Source organism: Odocoileus virginianus, unplaced genomic scaffold, assembly GCF_023699985.2.
Source record: "Odocoileus virginianus isolate 20LAN1187 ecotype Illinois unplaced genomic scaffold, Ovbor_1.2 Unplaced_Contig_22, whole genome shotgun sequence".
NCBI lineage: Eukaryota > Metazoa > Chordata > Mammalia > Artiodactyla > Cervidae > Odocoileus > Odocoileus virginianus.
In genome coordinates, this window is record NW_027224339.1 from 493,979 (window position 1) to 513,611 (window position 19,633).

The 19,633-nt window shown below is 50.2% G+C and overlaps 1 protein-coding gene and 1 long non-coding RNA gene across 9 annotated transcripts in view; one reads left to right on the plus strand and one right to left on the minus strand.

Moving 5' to 3' along the window:
* LOC139034057 (uncharacterized) overlaps positions 1–1,650 on the minus strand; it is a 21,247-nt gene extending 19,597 nt beyond the window's left edge. Inside the window, exon 1 of the long non-coding RNA XR_011486527.1 lies at positions 1,454–1,650. This is a non-coding gene — a long non-coding RNA (uncharacterized lncRNA). The remainder of the gene's footprint in view (positions 1–1,453) is intronic.
* HDAC6 (histone deacetylase 6) lies at positions 970–19,616 on the plus strand. 8 transcript variants are annotated; one of them, XM_020901230.2, is made up of 29 exons: positions 970–1,065; positions 2,206–2,328; positions 2,414–2,542; positions 2,677–2,765; positions 4,725–4,809; positions 4,916–4,956; positions 5,635–5,731; positions 5,873–5,970; positions 7,182–7,286; positions 7,402–7,470; positions 11,064–11,190; positions 11,287–11,352; positions 11,445–11,504; positions 11,585–11,674; positions 11,982–12,088; positions 12,178–12,245; positions 12,501–12,672; positions 12,762–12,890; positions 13,049–13,217; positions 13,554–13,687; positions 14,207–14,275; positions 14,385–14,577; positions 16,028–16,177; positions 17,613–17,787; positions 17,898–18,322; positions 18,406–18,510; positions 18,646–18,792; positions 18,888–19,016; positions 19,231–19,616. In XM_020901230.2, exons 2-29 carry the CDS (start codon positions 2,236–2,238, stop codon positions 19,297–19,299), a joined length of 3,390 nt encoding a protein of 1,129 aa, XP_020756889.1. In that variant the 5' UTR covers positions 970–1,065; positions 2,206–2,235; the 3' UTR covers positions 19,300–19,616. The 8 variants fall into 8 exon arrangements, with proteins under 8 accessions (XP_020756889.1, XP_020756888.1, XP_020756887.1 ...); XM_020901229.2 differs by having other exon boundaries at positions 1,026–1,127; XM_020901222.2 differs by lacking the exon at positions 970–1,065 and adding an exon at positions 1,205–1,483.
* Positions 19,617–19,633: the final 17 nt, after the last annotated feature.

The window sequence follows — 19,633 nt, forward strand, 5'->3', positions numbered from 1 at the left end:
AAAATATTTGTTATCAGGCCCTTTGTAGAAAAAGTTTGCCAACATCAGCTCTAGAGAAATCTCTCTTCTGACTATTCAGAAAAATATGGGCCTTGGCCTTTACAAGACTCCCTACTCTTTTACCCTGCATCACAATCTCAAAATGGTCCTTAGGGTGTATCACTGTCTACATGCTTTCTTTGGTCTATGCAGAGGCTTAAAGGTCTTAAGGCTGTAACGCTCTTCCACTGGGACAAAACACATGGTCAGGTAGGAAAAGACTGTAAGGGACGAGAAGGCTTGAACTGGGGTTTGCAAGAAGGTCAGAGGACCCAGCTACTGGGCAATGGGGCTGTCAATCTGTTTGTTAGTAAGCGATGTTGAACCTCAGACCGCTTATCTCTCCCACCCCAGCCTACAGCCCGGTAGGAAATGGTGAAGAATGAGAGAGGGAGATTAGGAGGACAAACTGGCTTACTGTGGGGCTGACATTTAGACATGCGATGTGAGGTAGCTGGGGATGGGGTGCACAGGGGCAACTCCCCCCTACGGCACACACTTTCTATTACAGCATGGGAGCAGAAGTGACCCTGTGGAGGGCCACCACCCAAATAAACACTCCCCTCCTGAGGTCCATTCTGTCTCTGGGCACTATCATTATCACAATTTTCCAGATGAGGAAACTGAAGCACAGAGATGTTCAGTAACTTGCCCAAGGTCACATGGTTAAGTCACGTAACCTTAGTTTCCTCATCTGCAAAGCAGCCTCAAGGAACTCCCTCATAGTACTGTGGCTTATGACAATGCCTGTCACACAATACTTGCTATTATCACAATTATTTGCCCCTACCAAGACTCCTTCCGCTCCACCATTCATTTTCGCGGCAGAATATTAATACCTAACACTTGGTGAATGTTTCTTGTGTTCTTAGTGAACATGAACTCAGAAAATCCTCACATTTATCATCATCACCACTCCCATTTTGGCCGCCACCAGCCTTGTCCAGATTCCAACGCTCTCCAGGCACAACCACCAGCCCGCCCGGGCTACGTCATTACGGCGCGTCGCGCGGGAAGCCACGGGAGGTGAGAAAGCGCCCCTTCCTAACGCCCTTGTTTGCTTGCTTGCACTCTTGAGTCATCGAACGGTAAGTTGTTTTGGCGCGGGTCTGGAGGGCTCCTAAGGTAAGTGGACCAGGAATGAGGGACGGCGGCCATGGCCGATAGAACGACAGCACTGGTGGTTGGGAGAGGGTCGGGCTTGAGCCCGAGCGCTTGGTCGAACCGCCGGCACGCGCCTCGCGCAGGCGCAGTACAGCCAGCGTCGCGCGCAGAGAGGTAGATTAGCCGTTAGTGAATCCACGGGAGGTGTGGCCCACACTAGGGGCGCGGCGGCGCGGCAAGATCCCCTGTGTGGGCGGAATCGGGGCGGTCTGTGAGAGACAGGCCCAGTGTAAAAGAGGGGATCACGCACCTGCGGTTGTCAGGAATTTGGAGGCTCCAGGCAAGGGCGGAGTTTGAGAAAGGGGCTGCACCCGGTGGGTGGAGCGGAAGGGATTGGTCGGTGCCAATGGCGGCGAGAAGGAGGAGGGGCCAGCGGAAGGCGGTTCGAACTGGCTGGAAGGGGCTTGGTGAAGCGCTAGGGGTTGGACCTGGGTAGGGGGTGGGGCCTGTTGGAGGGAAAGAGGCAGTCCCCTGAGGAGCTGGGCTAGTCGAAACGTTAGGGTCAGGATATAGCCAAGTAGTAGGTGCTGGGCTGGCCCGATAAGGGGTGGAGTTACGTGAATCGTTAAGGGTGGAGTCGGGGCCGGGGCTGGGTCTGGCTGAGTGAAAGGGTGCTGATTATCTCGGGAGATTGGCTGGAAGGGGCAGGTTTGCGAAGGGGTGGGGTCTGCGCGAGGCTTTGAGGAATGAAAGGGTTGATAGAGCGGAAGGGGCGGTGAGAACGGACTGAGCTTGGGGGTTAATTGCTCTGTTAAAGGGCAAGACTTTGAAAGGAGAAAGAATAGTGTTAAAGGGATGGAGCCTAGTGGGATGGGCGGGACAAGGTAGGACGGACACCCTGTTGGAGGGAGAGAGCCTTGAGAGGCGGAGTTTAAAAGGCGGTGGGGAAGAGCCAGCACAAGGGAAGACTAGCGTAGGGGGCGGGGTCTGGGAAGGGGCTGGGATGTGGGGTCTTAAGGGTGTTCGGGCCCCTTCACAGTTACCTCCACCCCACCCCCCCAGGACCGCGTCAGGGGTGAAGTCTCCCCAACCATGACCTCCACCGGTCAGGATTCCACTACACCCAAGGAGCGAAGGAGTAGGCACAATCCCCACTCCCCCACCCACGACTCCAGCATTACCTCGGTGAGGCCCCCCAACCTGCCTTGATGAGGGGGAGGGGGAGCAGCGGGCTGTGCGTTGGACTCTAACCTTTCTCTCTGTTTGGCAGAAGCGAGGTGTTAAAAAGGGTGCCATACTCCGCTCCAGCCCCAATCTAGCGGAGGTAAAGAAGAAAGGCAGAATGAAGAAGCTTAGCCAAACAGCCGAGCAAGACCTAATCGTGGGACTGCAAGGGCTGGTGAGAGGGGCCTGGCCTCAATTTAGCCTCCTGGGACAATCAAAACCCTAAGGTTCTCCATCCTGGACTGTGTGGGATGTTCCCACTGATTCAGGCCCTCAGTGCATCAGTCTCTCCCATTTTTTTCCTCACAGGATCTGAACCTGGAGGCCAGGACACTGTCTGGCACTGGCTTGGTGTTCGATGAACAGCTAAATGAATTCCACTGCCTCTGGGATGACAGGTGAGGCTGGCTCCTCCAGGCCATACCCAAACTATACAAATATATGCACTTAGAGCCCATTAGCAAGAATGAACCCTTTCTTAATCTAGCCTAGAGACTGGAAGCAGATGATTTAGGGAGATGGGGCTCAGGCTCGAATGGGTTCTTTTCATTTAGCCAGTGAACCTTTATTGAGTGCCTACTGTGTGCCAGAGATGATGATACAAATGTGTCAGACAAGACAGACAGGGAGCTGACAGGTAAGTAGGAGAACAGGTCTCGAAGTAGCCATCAGCAATGTGAGGTGTTTAATGAAGGAGGACCTAAGACCAGGGCTTTCAAGAGTGTTTATTAGAGGACCTTAGACTAGTATCCAGGGTTCTCAGGAGGCTTCCTTGAAGAAGGGACCTTTGTGCTGAAATGGAAGAATTACACTTCCCATTCAGTCACATGTTGCAATCCATCAGCAAATTCTTTTGGCTTTGTTCAAAATGTATTCAGAATCTGACCTGTCCTTGCTGCCTCCACTGCCACTACCATTATGACTCACCTAGACTTGCAGAGGCCTCCTTGCTTCCACCCTTACCCCTACTGCCTGTTTTCCACACAGCAGCCTAAAAGAATACATACGATGATGTTCTCTCTCTTAAAGTCCTTCAAGGACAGACTGTTTCCCTGAAGGTAAAGTTTAAATTCTTCATCCTGGCCCTCAGTGTTCCACGTGACCTGGTTCCATATCACCTCCATGACCCCGTCAGCCAATCCTCCCCCTCATTTGCTTTGCTTCACTTCCTGCACACTGATCCCCTTGCTGTTCTTCCAATATGCCTGACATTCTCTCATCTCAGCCTCCTCTCCCAGTTAACATTCAGATCTCAAGGAGACCCTTGGAGAGGGCTTTGCCTGGCCACTCCCCTTTCCCCACACCTGAGATATTCCTAACCCATGCCATTGTTCTGTCCATTATTCTTATGTGGAGAAGGAAATGGCAACCCACCCCAGTATTCTTGCCTGGGAAATCCCATGGACAGAGGAGCCTGGAGGGCTACAGTCCATGGGGTCGCAGAGTCGGACATGACTTAGTGACTAAAAACAACATACCTAAGTGTTTGTTTACCAGTTTAATTTCTATTGCCCCTCTTCCAGTAGAAGACTCCAGATGGCAAAAGGCTTCATTACCAAATACATATCTATCTCCAGAGGCACTAGGGACAGGCAGTAGACAAAACAAACAAAACTCCTGCCTTTGTGGAGATTACATTGTAGAGGAGGGAGACAAAGTAAACAAACAACAAACAAACAAAACTTCTAACAAAGTATGTTAGAAGAAGTGCTATGGAGAAATGCTGAAGCAGGAGGGAGAGTAGCAGAAAGTGCAGTGGAGGGGACTCTTCAGTTTTAAATATGATCAGGTAAGGCCTCATTATCTGAGCAGAGATCTGAAGGAGGTAAGGGAGTGAACTAGAGAGACATCTGGGAGAAGGTTGTCCTGGGCAGGAAGGAGAGCAAGTGGAAACTTGGTTTTGATTAAGGAATATGGAGGAGCCCGGTGTAGAAGCAAGCAATAGGAGATGGGGGTCAGAGAGGTGATGGGAGCAGATGGTCACAGGACTTCTGGGGCATGGGGAGGACTTTGGGTTTTACCCTGAATGAGATGGGAGCCAGGAGAAGGTTTTGAGTAGAGGAAGGACGTGACTTGATTTGAGTTTTAACCAATGTCTAGGCTGCTGTGCAGAGAAAGGACTGCTGGGGGAGCAGAGGCAGAAGCCAGGAGGCCAGCTGAGTGCAGTAACCCAAACCAGAGTTTATGGTAGCAGCACTGGAGGTGATAGGAGAGGGTCACGCTCTGGATATGTTGTGAGAACAGAGCCACCAGGTGCCAGAGGTGACTCCAGTTTCACGGGTCAGCAGCCGTGGAAGGGCAGATGGGGCAGATGTGGTGCTCACCAGTGTCATATATCTGTATCTCTGTCAACCCAGCTTCCCGGAAGGCCCAGAGCGGCTCCATGCCATCAAGGAGCAACTGATCCAGGAGGGCCTCCTGGACCGCTGTGTGTCCTTTCAGGTGAGTCCCCCAGCCAGCATCCTGGGCGGAAGGCAGTGACTGAGGGAGGGACCCGGGCACAGCCAGAGCAGAGCCTTAGCCCTTTGTCTCTCTCTTGTCTCCCTAGGCCCGATTCGCCGAAAAGGAGGAGCTGATGTTGGTTCACAGGTGAAGGTTTAGGAGCCTCGTAGGGGATGGGGAGGCAGCTGCCCCTGGCCCAATGCTTTGAGAAGGAATGTCACTTGGGCAAGTCACTGAGCCTCTCTGAATCTCAGTGTCATGCCTGTAACCTGGGAGCTAGTAAACATAAGGAGGGTGTGATATGTACTTAGAATGGTACCTGGCATATCATCAGTCCCTGGTGAGCTCTTTTTGTTACTATAATCTGATGTGTAAACAGACAATGGATATGTGGATGGAATGATCAGAGGGTTCCCCCAGCGGGGCTGAAGGAATCCAGAATAAGAGGCCTGTTGTGGTATGTCTCAAGGAAAGTTAGCTTGTCAGAGCGAGTATCAGCTGAGAAGAGAAAAAGAATGAGTCCAATGAAGAAGGCTGAGGAGAGGGAGGTCCAGACAGCTGGGACAGTCTGGCCAAAGGCCTGGAGGTAAGATCTGATATGGCCAGAGCAGAGGACAAAGGATATTACTAGAAATGAGACAAACTGGGGAAGGAGCACGGAAGGTGTCCTCTACCCCAGCTATCTCCCACATTGACAGGTGAGGAGGCCTGACTTGTCCAGGGGTTTGATGAATGGAGGACTCAGTTGGGGAGGGTATGGGGCCCTGGTTCAGGGCCAGGGAGGGAGGCGGACCCCTGATTCCCATCCCCCATCTATGTACCCAGCCTAGAATACATTGATCTGATGGAAACGACCCAGTACATGAACGAGGGGGAACTCCACGTCCTAGCAGATACCTATGACTCAGTTTATCTGCATCCGGTATGGATGAGAACTGTGAGGGCAGAGGGTGGTGGCCATCCTGGGATTCCCCATTCCCACATCCACACCACCCTGGAGGGAGTAGCTGAGTGGCCACTCTCTCCCTCATTCCCCTCTCTGACTCCCCACTGTCTTCTCCAGAACTCATACACCTGTGCCTGCCTGGCCTCAGGCTCTGTCCTCAGGCTGGTGGATGCAGTCCTGGAGGCTGAGATCCGGAATGGCATGGCCATCATCAGGTAGGGCCCACTGGCATTTGGCTTTTTACATTAAAAAAAAATTCCTTTCTCAAATGTGAAAGGTAGTGATATGGATAGTATATTTACATGGTTCAAGAATCAAATATGAAAAAAGGTTGACAGTCAGGTACAAGTGAAAGTCCTCCCTACCCCTCACCCCATCTCCAGACCCCTGCTTCCTCTCCTGGAGGTAATCACTATAACCAATGACTCATGTGTCCTCCTGGAAACAGTCTGTGCCTATTCGTGGGATAAATACCATATTTTATTGATTCTAGGATATATATTATTTCATATTTGTAACATCTTGGAATTCAGATGCATCTTAGAAACAGTAATGCCTCAGAATTCCTTTGGCATCATTTCCTGCTTTGTTGTTGGCATGTGAAAAAATCAGTCCATCTTATCATCCTTGGCACCCCAGAAGTGATGAAATGCAGAAGATGTAGCTTTTTTCCTCCCTCCCCTTTGGTTTTAGTTGCTCAGTTGTGCCCAACTCTTACAGCCCCATGTCCTGTAACCTGCCAGACTCCTCTGTCCACGGGATTCTCCAGGCAAGAATACTGGAATGGGTTGCCATTCCCTTCTCCAGGGGATCTTCCCAATCCAGGAATCAAACCTGGGTCTCTGGCATTGCAGGCAGATTCTTTACCGACTGAGCTATGAGGGAAGCCCTCCTCCCCTTTATTAGCCACAAATTGTGGTAGCATTCAATACACTCCCTGTATCATGTGTTTTTCACTTTTATATCTTGGAAAGCTTTTTTCTTTAACAGTGTATAGGCTAGACCTGTGTAGAACACCATTATACAAATACGCAGTAAGTTAACCAGCCCCTACCATTGGGCATTTTAGTTCTCTCCAATCAATTGCTGTTTCCAAAAAAATGCTGCAACAAATATCATCCAATTATAAACATGTTATTTCACCCTTTTTGTTATATAGGTTGTGGACTAAGTCCCCAGGAGCAGAAGGACTTGGTATGAGGGTGTATGCATTGATCATTTTAATGAGCATTTTCAAATTTCCTTCAGAGAGAGAAGAGTAGACTAGGGGTGAGGGTCTGAGGGCCCCAAGTACTCAGTTCCTGGCAGCTGTGCAGGCATCAGCACTGAGGGAGTTGGTGGTCCAGGAGTAGAGAGCAGGAAGAGTCCATCTCTGCCGAGGAGAACCCCACCACCAGCAATCTGTGGCCTTCCCTGCCCTGCTCAGGCCTCCTGGACACCACGCCCAGCACAGTCTCATGGATGGGTATTGCATGTTCAACCACGTGGCCGTGGCTGCCCGTTATGCTCAACAGAAGCATGATATTCAGAGGTCAGCAGCAAGCAGCAGGGCGGGTGTAATGAGGGTGATAGGAGGTGGGGTGTCCTGGTCTGGGCACTTCTTCCCTTGATCTTACATAGTGGCCCCCTTTCTCTCCCATTCACAGGGTCCTTATCGTGGATTGGGATGTGCACCATGGTCAGGGAATACAGTTCGCCTTTGACCAAGATCCTAGGTATGCCGGGATGCTAGAGTACTACCCCAAATGCTAGATTCCCAGCCACCCCCTACCTTTACAGGCACAGCCAGAAGGTGCCCCAGAGGGAAGGGAAGGCATTCATGTTCATTGATTGGACCTGTCCTGGGAATAGGCTCAGGGCTGCCCTCTGCATGTCTGCTGTCTCTCTCAGAATTTCACTCTGAGGCAGGGGCTATTGGGGTCCCCATTTTACAGATCAGGGAACTGAGGCTTACAGGTTAAGAGGTCGTACAGAGAAGTTGAAGAGACAAGATTTGAGTCCACAGGTATTTGGAGAACTCATTCACCAATTTACCCAGGAGCTGAAGTGAACCTCAAAATACTACTCTGTTTTCCAATTATTTGTTAAAAAATTAAAGGGAGTTAGTTCCTTGGTCACCTAGTGGTTAGGATTCTGGGCTTTCATTGCCACAGCTGGGGTTCAATCCCTGGTCAGGGAACTGAAATCCCACAAGCTGTATGGCACAGCCAAAAAAAAAAATTAAATAATATCAAAATGTCTAAAGCAGTGACTCTCCTGTAATTCCCATCACCTCAAAAGTAACTGAATTTTTCCTGTAGATATACAAATATTCATCATTATTACTATTAATAACATACTACTACTACATTTTCTTTGGCAACTTGCTTTTTTGCTTTTAACAGTATGGTGTGGGCACCTCTCCATGTTAGTACCTCTGAAAAGCATCTTGTTCTTTGTAAGGCTCTACCATGTTCCATGGTATGGCTGTACCTTTGGTCATTTAATCCTAGGACATTTACAGTGCTTCCCAGTCTTTGCTACTACAGACAGTTCTACAGTGAATAGTCTGGTAAATATATAATTTTATACTTCTCTGAGCACATCTGTAGGATGTTTTATGTGGGCTTTTATTGAATTGATTGCATAAATTATACTTTCTCCCTTGAAAAAGGGCTCTTGCATTCCTGTGGCACTTTATCTAATCTAGGCTGGTGGTTCTCCAGACATTGCTTTGTTATTTTCCGCCATTCAGTGTTGCTGGCACATGTCCAGATGTCAGTCTGATTTCATTCCTTTCCAATATATTTTCCTTTCTGGAAGGTTTTAGGTTCTTCCTGGTGACCTAAATTTTCACTTCACCACTGATTCTACTTACCAGTGGTAGACATTTTACATCAGAATATTCACACCTTTCTTAAATCCTCAGAAGTTTTCTGTTAGATTTTGATGATTTCTTCTACTGTGTCCTCTCTGGTCTCTCTGTTAGTCAGATGTTAGACTTCCTGGGTTGATCCTCTGTATCTCTTATTTTTTATCTCATGTCTTCTGTCTCTTTTTCTTTTTGCTCTGTGTCCTGGGAGATTTACTCAACTTTACCTTCTAATTCAACAGTCTTCCTGTTGAAGTGTGTGTCTATGAATTCTTTTAATCGCCAAGATCACTTTCTTGCTCTCTGTGTCTATGCTCTACTAAGCTTTAGTTTACTTATTTTCTTTGTCTTCATAACAATGTTTTAAGAACTATCCGAAGGAAACAGCAACCCACTCCAGTACTCTTGCCTGGAAAATCCCATGGATGGAGGAGCATGGTAGGCTATAGTCCATGGGGTCGCAAAGAGTCAGACACAACTGAGCGACTTCACTTCACTTCACTTCCTGATGGCGTTAAGTGACAGAGATAGGAAGCTGGATGATTGAAGGTCATAGATAGATTTCTTTTTCATTTATACATTCTTATTCATAAGGAAGAATGTACTGAATATATTCATAGTTCTTCATACCTATACATATAGTCAGTCATATATCCAGAGAAGAATACAGCTGTTGCCTCCAAGGCATTTATTAAAACAAAAAGAATGACTAATCATACTAAGGAAATCTTATTATCATGCCTAAGAAAATTAACAAGAATTCCTTTAATAAACTAAAACTTAGTAGTTAAAAGGAAAAAAATTAATTTGATGAGTTTCTCATTCAGTGACAGAATTGACTTTGAGTGCCTTGACCTAGATCTGTGCTTGACTTCTCCAGAAGGGAAACTTCAAACTGTCTTGGATATCCTCCCAACATGTTCAGTATGGGAGAGGGCTCACTGGGGCCCTGGATCCTCAGACAACTTTCCAGGGATTTGTTGAAGTCTCTAATTGACGTCCTTTCTCCCACTCTCTGTTTTCCTACTGTTGATTCTTGTTTAAAATATCTTTACTATCTTTTGATAGGATTGTAGGGGAGTGAGGAGGTAAACCTGTGCTATTAATCTACCATTCTTTTACTGGAAGTTGATTGAACTTATTTATTTACTTATTTTTGGCTACACATCAGCTTGTGGGATCTTAGTTCCCTGACCAGGGATGGAACCCAGGCCCTTGGCAGTGAGAGAACAGAGTCCTAACCACTGGACCATTAGGGAATTCCCAGTTGAACTTATTTTATCTCCTTCTGTTTGTTTTATAAACTTGGACTTTCTTCAGATCTTTTCTTTATTCCTTTTTTTCCCTGATGATAATCTTTATGTTCTACTGTATGTTTATCTATCAGAGTCAAAAGTGAAATAATAACCGCCCCCCATCTGCTCAAGACCAGAGTTTTTGCATGGACTTCATCTCCCAATTCCAAGATAGTTTTCTTCTATTTCAAAAATCCTTTTATTCCAGTTTGCATTTAATTTCACAACTACAATATGAACATTTATTAAAATGTGACTGTTAAGTTTGCCTAAATTCATTGTTTACTACTATTTCTTGCCTTTTCCTAAAATAGAAAAAAATGCTGCCTTAAATCCTTTCTGGAACAAGGCAGGAAGTGAATGAACAGATGGATAGAAGGATGGATGAGAGATATTCATTTTGATCGCCTCAGTCAGAATCAAGCCTTCCTACTGGGCTTACTATCAGAACATATACCATTGTGACTTCAGTATCTGTCCTGTGTCAGTCTTCCTCACTGCTCTGAGTGCTTTCTCTAGAAAACAGAAGTGATAGGGGTGGCCTGTAAGGTATTGGAGAAGGAATTGCCCCCTCACTGGCCTCATGGAGCCCCAGCCAGCATCCCTACTCCAGCCCCACATAGCTCCCGAGTCTCCCCACTTCCTTCAGTGAAAATACAAAGCTCCCTAGCTTTGCCTGGCATTCTTTTCAGCCTTACCTGGCTCCCACTAAGAGCCACATGCCCCTATGGGCCTCCGGTGTCATAGTGTTCTGTGGTCACTACCATGGTAACAGAGGCAGGTGGGTAAGCAGGCATGATCTAGAGTCCCCCATGGGGTCAGGAGCCCTTGGGGGTGGAATAGACCTGATAGCTCTCGGGGTCTCAGAGGTAGAACTGTATGGGCACTGAAAGGGGCAGCAGTGTTTACTGTGGGAGGAATTTCAGTAAGAGACCAAATGAATGAGTGAGTGAGATAATGGGTAAATAAATGGAAGAATTAATGGATGGGAGGATGAATAATTTGGCAACTGAATGGAAGAATGAATATATGAATTTAAAAATTCATGGGGAAATTAATGAGAGAATGAATGAGTGGTTAAGTCAACTTTGGTAACTATGGGTTGGAGGTTTCTGGGGAGTACTGACTGAACCCTGCACCTCTTTTTTTTCTCTGCCTCCAGTGTCCTCTATTTCTCCATCCACCGCTATGAGCAGGGTCGGTTCTGGCCCCATCTTAAGGCCTCTAATTGGTCCACCACAGGTTTAGGCCAAGGCCAGGGATACACCATTAACGTGCCTTGGAACCAGGTCAGTGTCTGCCCACCCTTCACCCCCAAAGTGAGACCCACTCCTGCCCTTCAGAGCAGATAGCAGCACGTCCCTATCATGCCTCCCTGTCTGCAGGTGGGGATGCAAGATGCTGACTACATCGCCGCTTTCCTTCACGTCCTCCTGCCAGTCGCATTTGAGGTCCTGGGGCTCTGGGGTGTGCTGGGGCAGAGGTGATGTTGAGGGATGAGCCATGAGAGCAGGTGGCCTCATGTGATTCCTTCCTCCTTCAGTTCCAGCCCCAGCTGGTCCTGGTAGCTGCTGGATTTGATGCCCTCCAAGGGGACCCCAAGGTAAGGCAGGTACACGGGGATGGCGGGAGGGCAGGAGGAGGCCCCGTGGAGCCAGGCTGACCCTCCGTGTCCCCCCCCAGGGTGAGATGGCCGCCACTCCAGCAGGGTTCGCCCAGCTCACCCATCTGCTCATGGGTCTTGCAGAAGGCAAGCTGATCCTCTCACTGGAGGTGAGTGACTCACTTCCACTTCAGCCCATGGATCCTGGAAGACAAAAGAACAACATTCAAATCTGGCAGAAGTTCCTGCCCCAGCATTTCCACTTACTAGCTGGACAACCTCACCTAAGTCCCTCAACTTCCCTATGCCTCTGCTTCCCTTATGTCAGAGGTGCATCATAATAGTGGTAACCACCTCAGATTATTTGCTCAGCAAATGAAATCACCCTTCAAATGCCTTGACATGCAGCCAGCACCACCCCAGTGTCATTCATGCTCTTCTCTGGTAACATCTGGCTCTTTCCTGCCCTCCTCCCAGGGTGGCTATAATCTCCGCTCTCTGGCTGAAGGTGTCAGCGCCTCCCTCCACACCCTTCTGGGTGACCCTTGTCCCATACTGGAGTGTCCTGGTGCCCCCTGCCCAAGGTAAGCCCAGGGGGAGGAGGGGAGAAGCAGGCCCCTCACTGCTCACTCAGGGGCTGGTTGGTCACATTTTACCCTCACTTGACCCCCAGTGCCCAGGTGTCACTCTCCTGTGCTCTAGAAGCCCTTGAACCCTTCTGGGAGAGCCTTGTGAGATCAGGTAGGTGGCAGGGAGTGTGTTGGGTCAGGGGTTGGGCAGGGAATGAGCTGTGGGAGGAGTTTCTCTTCAGACCCCACTCTGACCTTCCTGGGCTACCTTGCTGGGTGCGGGGGGTCAGGCCCTCTCTCTCACTGGGCCCTGATTTCAGGCCTCCCACCCCTTTTTAGGTTTGGGTAAACCTCGTTCCAGAGTATTACAGGGATCTAGGTTGGGGGTGGCATAAGGGAGTAGGGTGAATGTAGCCTCTCCTTGCAGTTGAGACCCTGGAGGAAAAAGACACTATGGAGAAGGATGATGTGGAAGAGAAGGAGGAAGAGGGACTGCCACGGTCCCCTGAGCTCTCCATTCCAATGTGGCCGGTGCTGCAGGCTCGCACGGGGTTGGTCTATGACCAGCGGATGATGGACCACTACAACTTGTGGGATAAGTAGGCAGTCAGAGAGCCAGGCTAAGTGGGAGGTGGGGAGGGACCCCCGTTTTCAGTACTAAGCCCTGCCTCTGTTCCCCTACTCCTAGCTACCATCCTGAAATGCCCCAGCGCATCCACTGTATCATGCATCACCTGGATGAACAGGGCCTTGCCAAGCGCTGCCACGCCCTGCCCGCAAGACCCGCTACAGATGCTGAGCTGCTCACCTGCCACAGGTCAGACCCACGTGGCCAGGGTAGGATGGGCCTCAGAGCGTGGAGCCTGGGCTTGCCTCTCTGATACATGGAGCTGTTATAAGACACGGGGTGCGGAGGGATGTGGAGGGGACAGAATTACCTGGCTGTCTTCTCAAGTGCCCCCTCTGTACCTCCAGTGCTGAGCACTTGGAACGTCTGCGGGCTACGGAGAAGATGAAGACCCGGGAGCTGCGCCGCGAGGGTGCCAACTATGACTCCATCTACATCTGCTCCAGCACTTTTGCCTGCGCACAGCTGGCTGCAGGCGCCGCCTGTCGCCTGGTGGAGGCAGTACTGGCCGGAGAGGTGCCTGAGCTTTGGGGAGGGGACCCTGGGCTCCTGGCAAGGAAGTCCTGGGGGCAGGGGGGCGGGAAAGAGGCGACTCTGAGAGTTGGGCCAAGCCTGAGGAAAGGGGACTTAGGGAGCAGTCTGCAATGGAAGGGGACCCCAGCTCCAGCTCGCCAGAGGCCTTGCTCACAGGGAAGTGCATCCAGGGGGATGGGGCCTACAGGGCGGTGGGGAGGAGCCTTAGCAGCTGGTGGAGGAATAGTAGGGGGACAAGAGACAGGGAAGAAGAGAGGAAATGGGAGGGAAAGTGGTGAGGGTGGGTGGTCTAATCTTTGCTTCCTGCCCCTCCCCCAGGTTTTGAATGGCATTGCTGTAGTGCGACCTCCTGGCCACCATGCAGAACAGGATGCAGCTTGTGGTTTCTGTTTTTTTAATTCTGTGGCTGTGGCTGCTCGCCATGCCCAGGCCATCAGTGGGCATGCGCTGCGGTAAGGCTCCCTGCCCCCACTGCCCAGTGCTTACTCAGCATTCACTGTAATGCAGCCCCCAAAGTTACCCAGAAACACCCCAGGGTCCAGTTGCCCAGCACTTCCAGAAAAGGACCAAGGAGGATCTAGCCTCTGGGGCCTGACCCAAATGGGATCCCCAGATTGTGGCATGCAGGTGCTTATCAAACAGAATCCAGGGTCCCCTGCCCCAGAAAATCTGGCCCTTGATGACTATCCTAGCAGAACCCAGGGGCCAACCTCTGGTGCTTACTTCAAAAGGACCATGGCACTTACCCATGTGGGGCCCAGGATCTGGCCCTGAGCACTTGCTCTGGCCCACAGTGAAGCCCTTAGGACTCAGATAGGATCCACAAGCCTGCCACCCAGCGCTTTCCCCAGGGACTCAGGGTCCTGCCACCCGTGGTAAATGTCCCGACACACAGACTCCAGAGGTGTAGCCCCTGCCCTCCCCCAAGGAACCAGTGTTGCCAGGTAACTAAGGTGCTGTCCCCTCCTCAGGATCCTGATCGTGGACTGGGACATCCATCATGGTAATGGAACTCAGCACATATTTGAGGAGGACCCCAGGTGAGGGGCTGGGGCAGGGGCTGGAGGGTGGTCAGGGAGGTGGGCAGGCCATGCCTCAAGGGCACCTTGCTAACCAGCTGTGTCCCCCTTTCCCACCCTGTCCCCACAGTGTGCTATACATTTCTCTGCACCGCTATGATCATGGTACCTTCTTTCCCGTGGGGAATGAGGGTGCCAGTACCCGGATAGGAAAAGCTACGGGCACAGGATTCACTGTCAATGTGGCCTGGAATGGGCCCCGCATGGGTGATGCTGATTACCTGGCTGCCTGGCATCGTCTGGTGCTTCCCATTGCTTATGAGGTATGATTCAGGGTGCACGTGATGAGACTCTATGTGGTAGTGAGTGTGCATGTGTCCAACTTACAGGTGACTGATCCTGTGAGAGGGCCTGTGGGTGACAGTAGTGATGGCTTTGGGTGAGAGGATATGACTGTGTGATGGCCTTTGGGTATGTCTGTGCAGTGTCTGTCTGTGACTGCCTTCTGTGTGTAACTGTGAGGACTTCTGGCTGTGTGAGAGTAATCTTGCCTGGAAGTGTGCCTGGTTGTGAACATGTCCCATGTGTACACCATCACTAGTGCTGGTCTCTGTGTGATGGTGGCCCTGTGTGACTGCCATCTCTATGGAACTGCATGGTGTTGAGGGGTTCGAGTATGTGTGAGACTCTGCGGGTAGCTGTTTGTCACTACCATTGCTCTGTGTGATGGCTGTGATATTGTACATCACTGCACATTGCTCTCTCTATGACAGTCATCTCTCCAACTGTCTCCTATGGCCTATATATAAATATGTATTTGCTTGACACTGAGTGGCTGTAGGTAACTCTCTTCTCCATGTGTAAACCATGTATGTCTGTGACAAATCATGTATGCATGACTAACTCTGAGGGTTGATGAATGTGAGTGCCATCTTTGTGACCTCTGTGCAGACATGCATATTCAGATGTGTATGTATGTCTGTGCACAGTGGCTGTGACTACCTTCTGTGTTTGCGTAACTCTTGAAATAGTATGTGTGTGACTGTGTGCAAGTGTCCATCTCCTGTGGGTGCAACAGCATGTATGACTATTTTGACTTTGGTGGTGATGTGTATAATTGTGTTGGTGCAGGAGTAGCTGTGGATTACTGTTCCCTCTGAGAAATTATGTGTGTGTGTGTATGTGTGACTCTTACCATGAATAGTCCAGTTTGTATGAGACTATCTGATTGTGTGTGGCTGTATGTGACCATCTGTGTGTGGCACTTTTGTTGTCATCTTCTATGATGGAAGCATGTGTGTACCTCTCTTTAGCACTGTGTATAAAACCCTGTGTTGTACACATGTGTCCCATGTTTTATCCAGGGAGGGGAGTGTTTGCCTCTTGGTCTTACCCTTGGGTGTGTATGTGAGAACATAATCTCTCTGTTTCATGTCACTATCTCTTGACATGAGTCTCCACAGCTTACAGTTTTGCTTTGTGTCCCTGTCCATCCATTTCTCACACCTACATCTCTCTGTATCTTGTGTCTCAAAATCTGTGTCTGATATGTCCATGTCTCCAAGTCTCTCTTGTGTCTCCTGTCCTGCCCTCCCTATTTTCAGGGCTCTGGGCTTGTGTCTCTTGGGCTCCGGGTCCCATGTCTCCATCCCTCTGACTTGCATCACCCTGTTTTCATTTGTCCTTGTCTCCATGTCTCTGGGTCTCCCTGAGCTACTAAGTCCCCGTGCCCCCTCCTTCATGCTCAGTATGTCTCTTCTCTCTCTGCCTCAGTTTAATCCAGAACTGGTGCTGGTCTCAGCTGGCTTCGACGCTGCCCGGGGGGATCCTCTGGGCGGCTGCCAGGTGTCGCCTGAGGGCTATGCCCACCTCACCCACCTGCTGATGGGCTTGGCCAATGGCCATATCATCCTAATCCTGGAGGTAACTCTCTCAGTCCCTCTTCCCATGGTCGGAGGATGGTTGGGAAGACTTGGGTGTCCCCACCTAGGGTTGTGGGCACACACTGGGCATTAGTAACACCAGCATGAGCAACTTTAATTGAGTACTCACTATGTGCAGGACACTTCTCTCAGCACTTAACATGTGTAACTAATGCATTTACTTAAAGCAGTCTTGTAGGTAAGGTCTGCTGACCTTATCATTTTCCTCTCTCAAGATCAGGGAAGCTGAAACACAGAGAGCTGTAGTGACTAGCCAGAGATCACATATTTAACAATGGCAGAGCCAGGCTTGGACCCAAGCAGCTTGGCGCCAAAGTCTATGCTTTTTACCTCTGCTTGAGCTGCATCCAACAAAATCCCAGGACAAAGGAAGTTCACTGACCTTTTGTAAATTACTCAGTGCCCCTGCCCCGTGTACCTCAGTATCCTCATCTGTAAGGTGTGGCTGGCTAATCATGGAGGGGTGCCTGGGACGTCATAAGCCTTGTACAAGAGCTGTAGCTTATTGTTACTCATTGTTCATATGTTAGTTGTACCCTCTCAGCAACCTTCTGTGCTGTTATTATTGCTCCTTTACAGATGAGGACAAAAAGTCACAGAAAGATTAATTGACTAGTAAGATGTCCCCCCATGTGCCCAGGCCTGCTTGTGGCAGGGCGGAGTGGTAGACTCTTTCCTCCGGTAGCCCGGGTTTCAACCTCAGCGCTACTTCTTACCAGCTGTTAGGATCTCAGACAAGTCATTTAATCACTCTGAGCCAAAGTTTCTTTATCGGGAACAAAAGCAGAGACTGGGGTTCCTATAGAGTGTGAGAAACAGGGGATCCCTTACCAGGTCAGGACAGAGGTTCATGTAGAAAGAAAGATCAGTTGTTCCTATACCAGGGCAGGATAGGGGCTTCTGGGTAGGTGGGTTCAGGGGTTCCCATTACTGTGGAGGCAGGTTCCTGCACCAGTTTGGTCCATGTGGCTGTGAGGATTCAGAGCTTAGAATAGGGTCTAGGACTTCCCTGGTGGTCCAGTGGTTAAGACTCTGTGCTTCCACTGCAGGGAATGGATTTGATCCCTGGTTGGGGAACTAACATCCCTTGTGCTGCAAGGCTCGGCCAAAAAAAAACTAGGGTCTAGTACATAGCAAGCACTTGATGAACATTAGCTCTTACTATTGTTGCCATTAGTGCTGTCATTGTGGTTAATATTATCTTGCACATTATATCACAAGTTTATCACCCTCACAACCATCTCACACAGTGGGTGCTGCTCATCTGACACATGTGGGTTCTACTTACTTGTCCCCAGTACCCACCCTCCAGACTTTCAGGGCCCAAGGGGAGATTGGGAGGCAAGACATTGTGTCTCCTGAATTCCCTGAGGACTACCCCATCATACCTTTCCCTCCTCTTTTCCTTAACAAAGGGTGGTTATAACCTGACGTCCATCTCAGAGTCCATGGCCGCCTGCACTCGCTCCCTCCTTGGGGATCCACTGCCCCTGCTGACCCGGCTGCGGCCCCCACTATCAGGAGCCCAGGCGTCTATTACTGAAACCATCCAAGTCCATCGAAGATACTGGCGCAGTTTGCGGGTCATGAGTGAGTGGGCATGGGGCATTGGGGGCGATGGGGGCTCAGGGGAGGGCAGGGATCAGAGGTGAGAGGAGGGATAGCACCCACATTCAAGGATCTCCCTCCCATGGTTCCAGAGTGCAGAAACAAAGAGGGACTCTCCAGTTCTAAGTTGATCACCAAGAAGGCATCCCAACCAGCCAGTTCTGGGTCAGCCTGTGTGACAACCACAGTGGAAGGGAACATCCTGGAAGCAGGCATGGGACAGGCCGCCTCAGAAGCATCTGTGAAAGAGTCCACTCCAGATCAGACCAAGTCAGAGACAGCTCCAGTAGAACTTACTCAGGGCCAGTCTTCAGACACAGCCACACAAGGAGCTGCACTGGACCAGACCATCTCAGAGGGGGCCACAGGGGGAGCTGAGCTGATCCAAAACCCTCCAGCCTCATGCATTGAAAACAGGATTCCTCCAGCCTTACCCGTGCAAGGAGCCACAGTCGAGACATCCCCTAGTAAGCTGACGGGGAATCTCAGAGTATTGGACCTAGATAGCACGACTCAGGTAAGGCCCACCACACCCAGGTAAGGGGAAGAAGGGATGAGGATCAGGCCTCCTAGATACTTCTTTCCTCTCCATGTGTACAGGAGCCCCCAGAAGAGGAAGGACTACTAGGAGAGGCAGCTGGAGGTCAAGACATGAATGAGTCAGTGCCATTGCAGGTCTTTGGAGATCATGCTGACACTGACCAGGTGAGCTCAGGGAGAGGCTAGAACGTCGGTGGCTTCCTTCTCACACCCATTTGTGCCTCGACCTAGGAGTATGTGCTATAAGAACATATAATGGGGAGATGGAGTCTCTAGCTTACTCAGTTTTACCCACCCCAGGTCATGTTTTATGCAGTGAGACCACTGCTTTGGTGTCCCCATTTGGCAGCAGTATGCCCCATACCTGAGACAGGGCTGAACGTGACCCAACCTTGTCAGGACTGTGGAACACTCCAGGAGAACTGGGTGTGTCTGTCTTGCTATCAGGTATGCAGCTGAAGAAGAGTGTGGGGTGGAGGTTGACCCAGGAGCAAACCCTAGGTGGGTCTAATCTCCACCCGACACTCATTCCCCAACTTCAGGTCTACTGCGGTCGTTACATCAGTGCCCATATGCTCCAACACCATGAAGGCTCAGGACACCCACTAGTACTCAGCTATGCCGACCTGTCTGCCTGGTGTTACCACTGTCAGGCCTATGTCCACCACAAGGTGGGCCCTGGACAGACCCTCTAATGTGTGCACACTCACTCACACTCCCTCCCCTATACACACACCTTTTGTGATTGGGTAAGGGACAAATGGAAACCCTTCTGCATGTGGGATAGGCCAAGAGACAGTGTGGTTGAGGGCTGGAGTTGGGGCTGCCTCCTAGCTGAGGTAGAGGGGTGCTCACTTTACCTCCCCTCTCTTGCCTCCTTCTCAGGATCTCCTAGCGGTGAAGAACATCGCCCACCAGAACAAGTTTGGGGAAGACATGCCCCACTCAGACTAAATCCCAGGATGTGCTCCCTTACCTTCAGAGTCCCAAGATAGACCAGCCTTAGTTCATCCCATCCTGAAGACCCTTTCCAACTCCCACAGGGTGCTGATTTAAGTGTACGTACTTGTATGAAGACTGTGGTCATCGATTGTGTATCTCTCCCTGCCCACTACCTGCTCAAGGGACTCTATCTACTCTGCTGCAAAAGGAAAGGGGAGCACAGCTCAGTGACCCCAAAGGGGCCTGATATAAACCTACTTTGGAGGGCAAGAGAATCAACTGTAGTGTGGCAGGGTTGCATATGCAATAAAGTACAAACTATTACAACACCTGGAGAAAGCTTTTA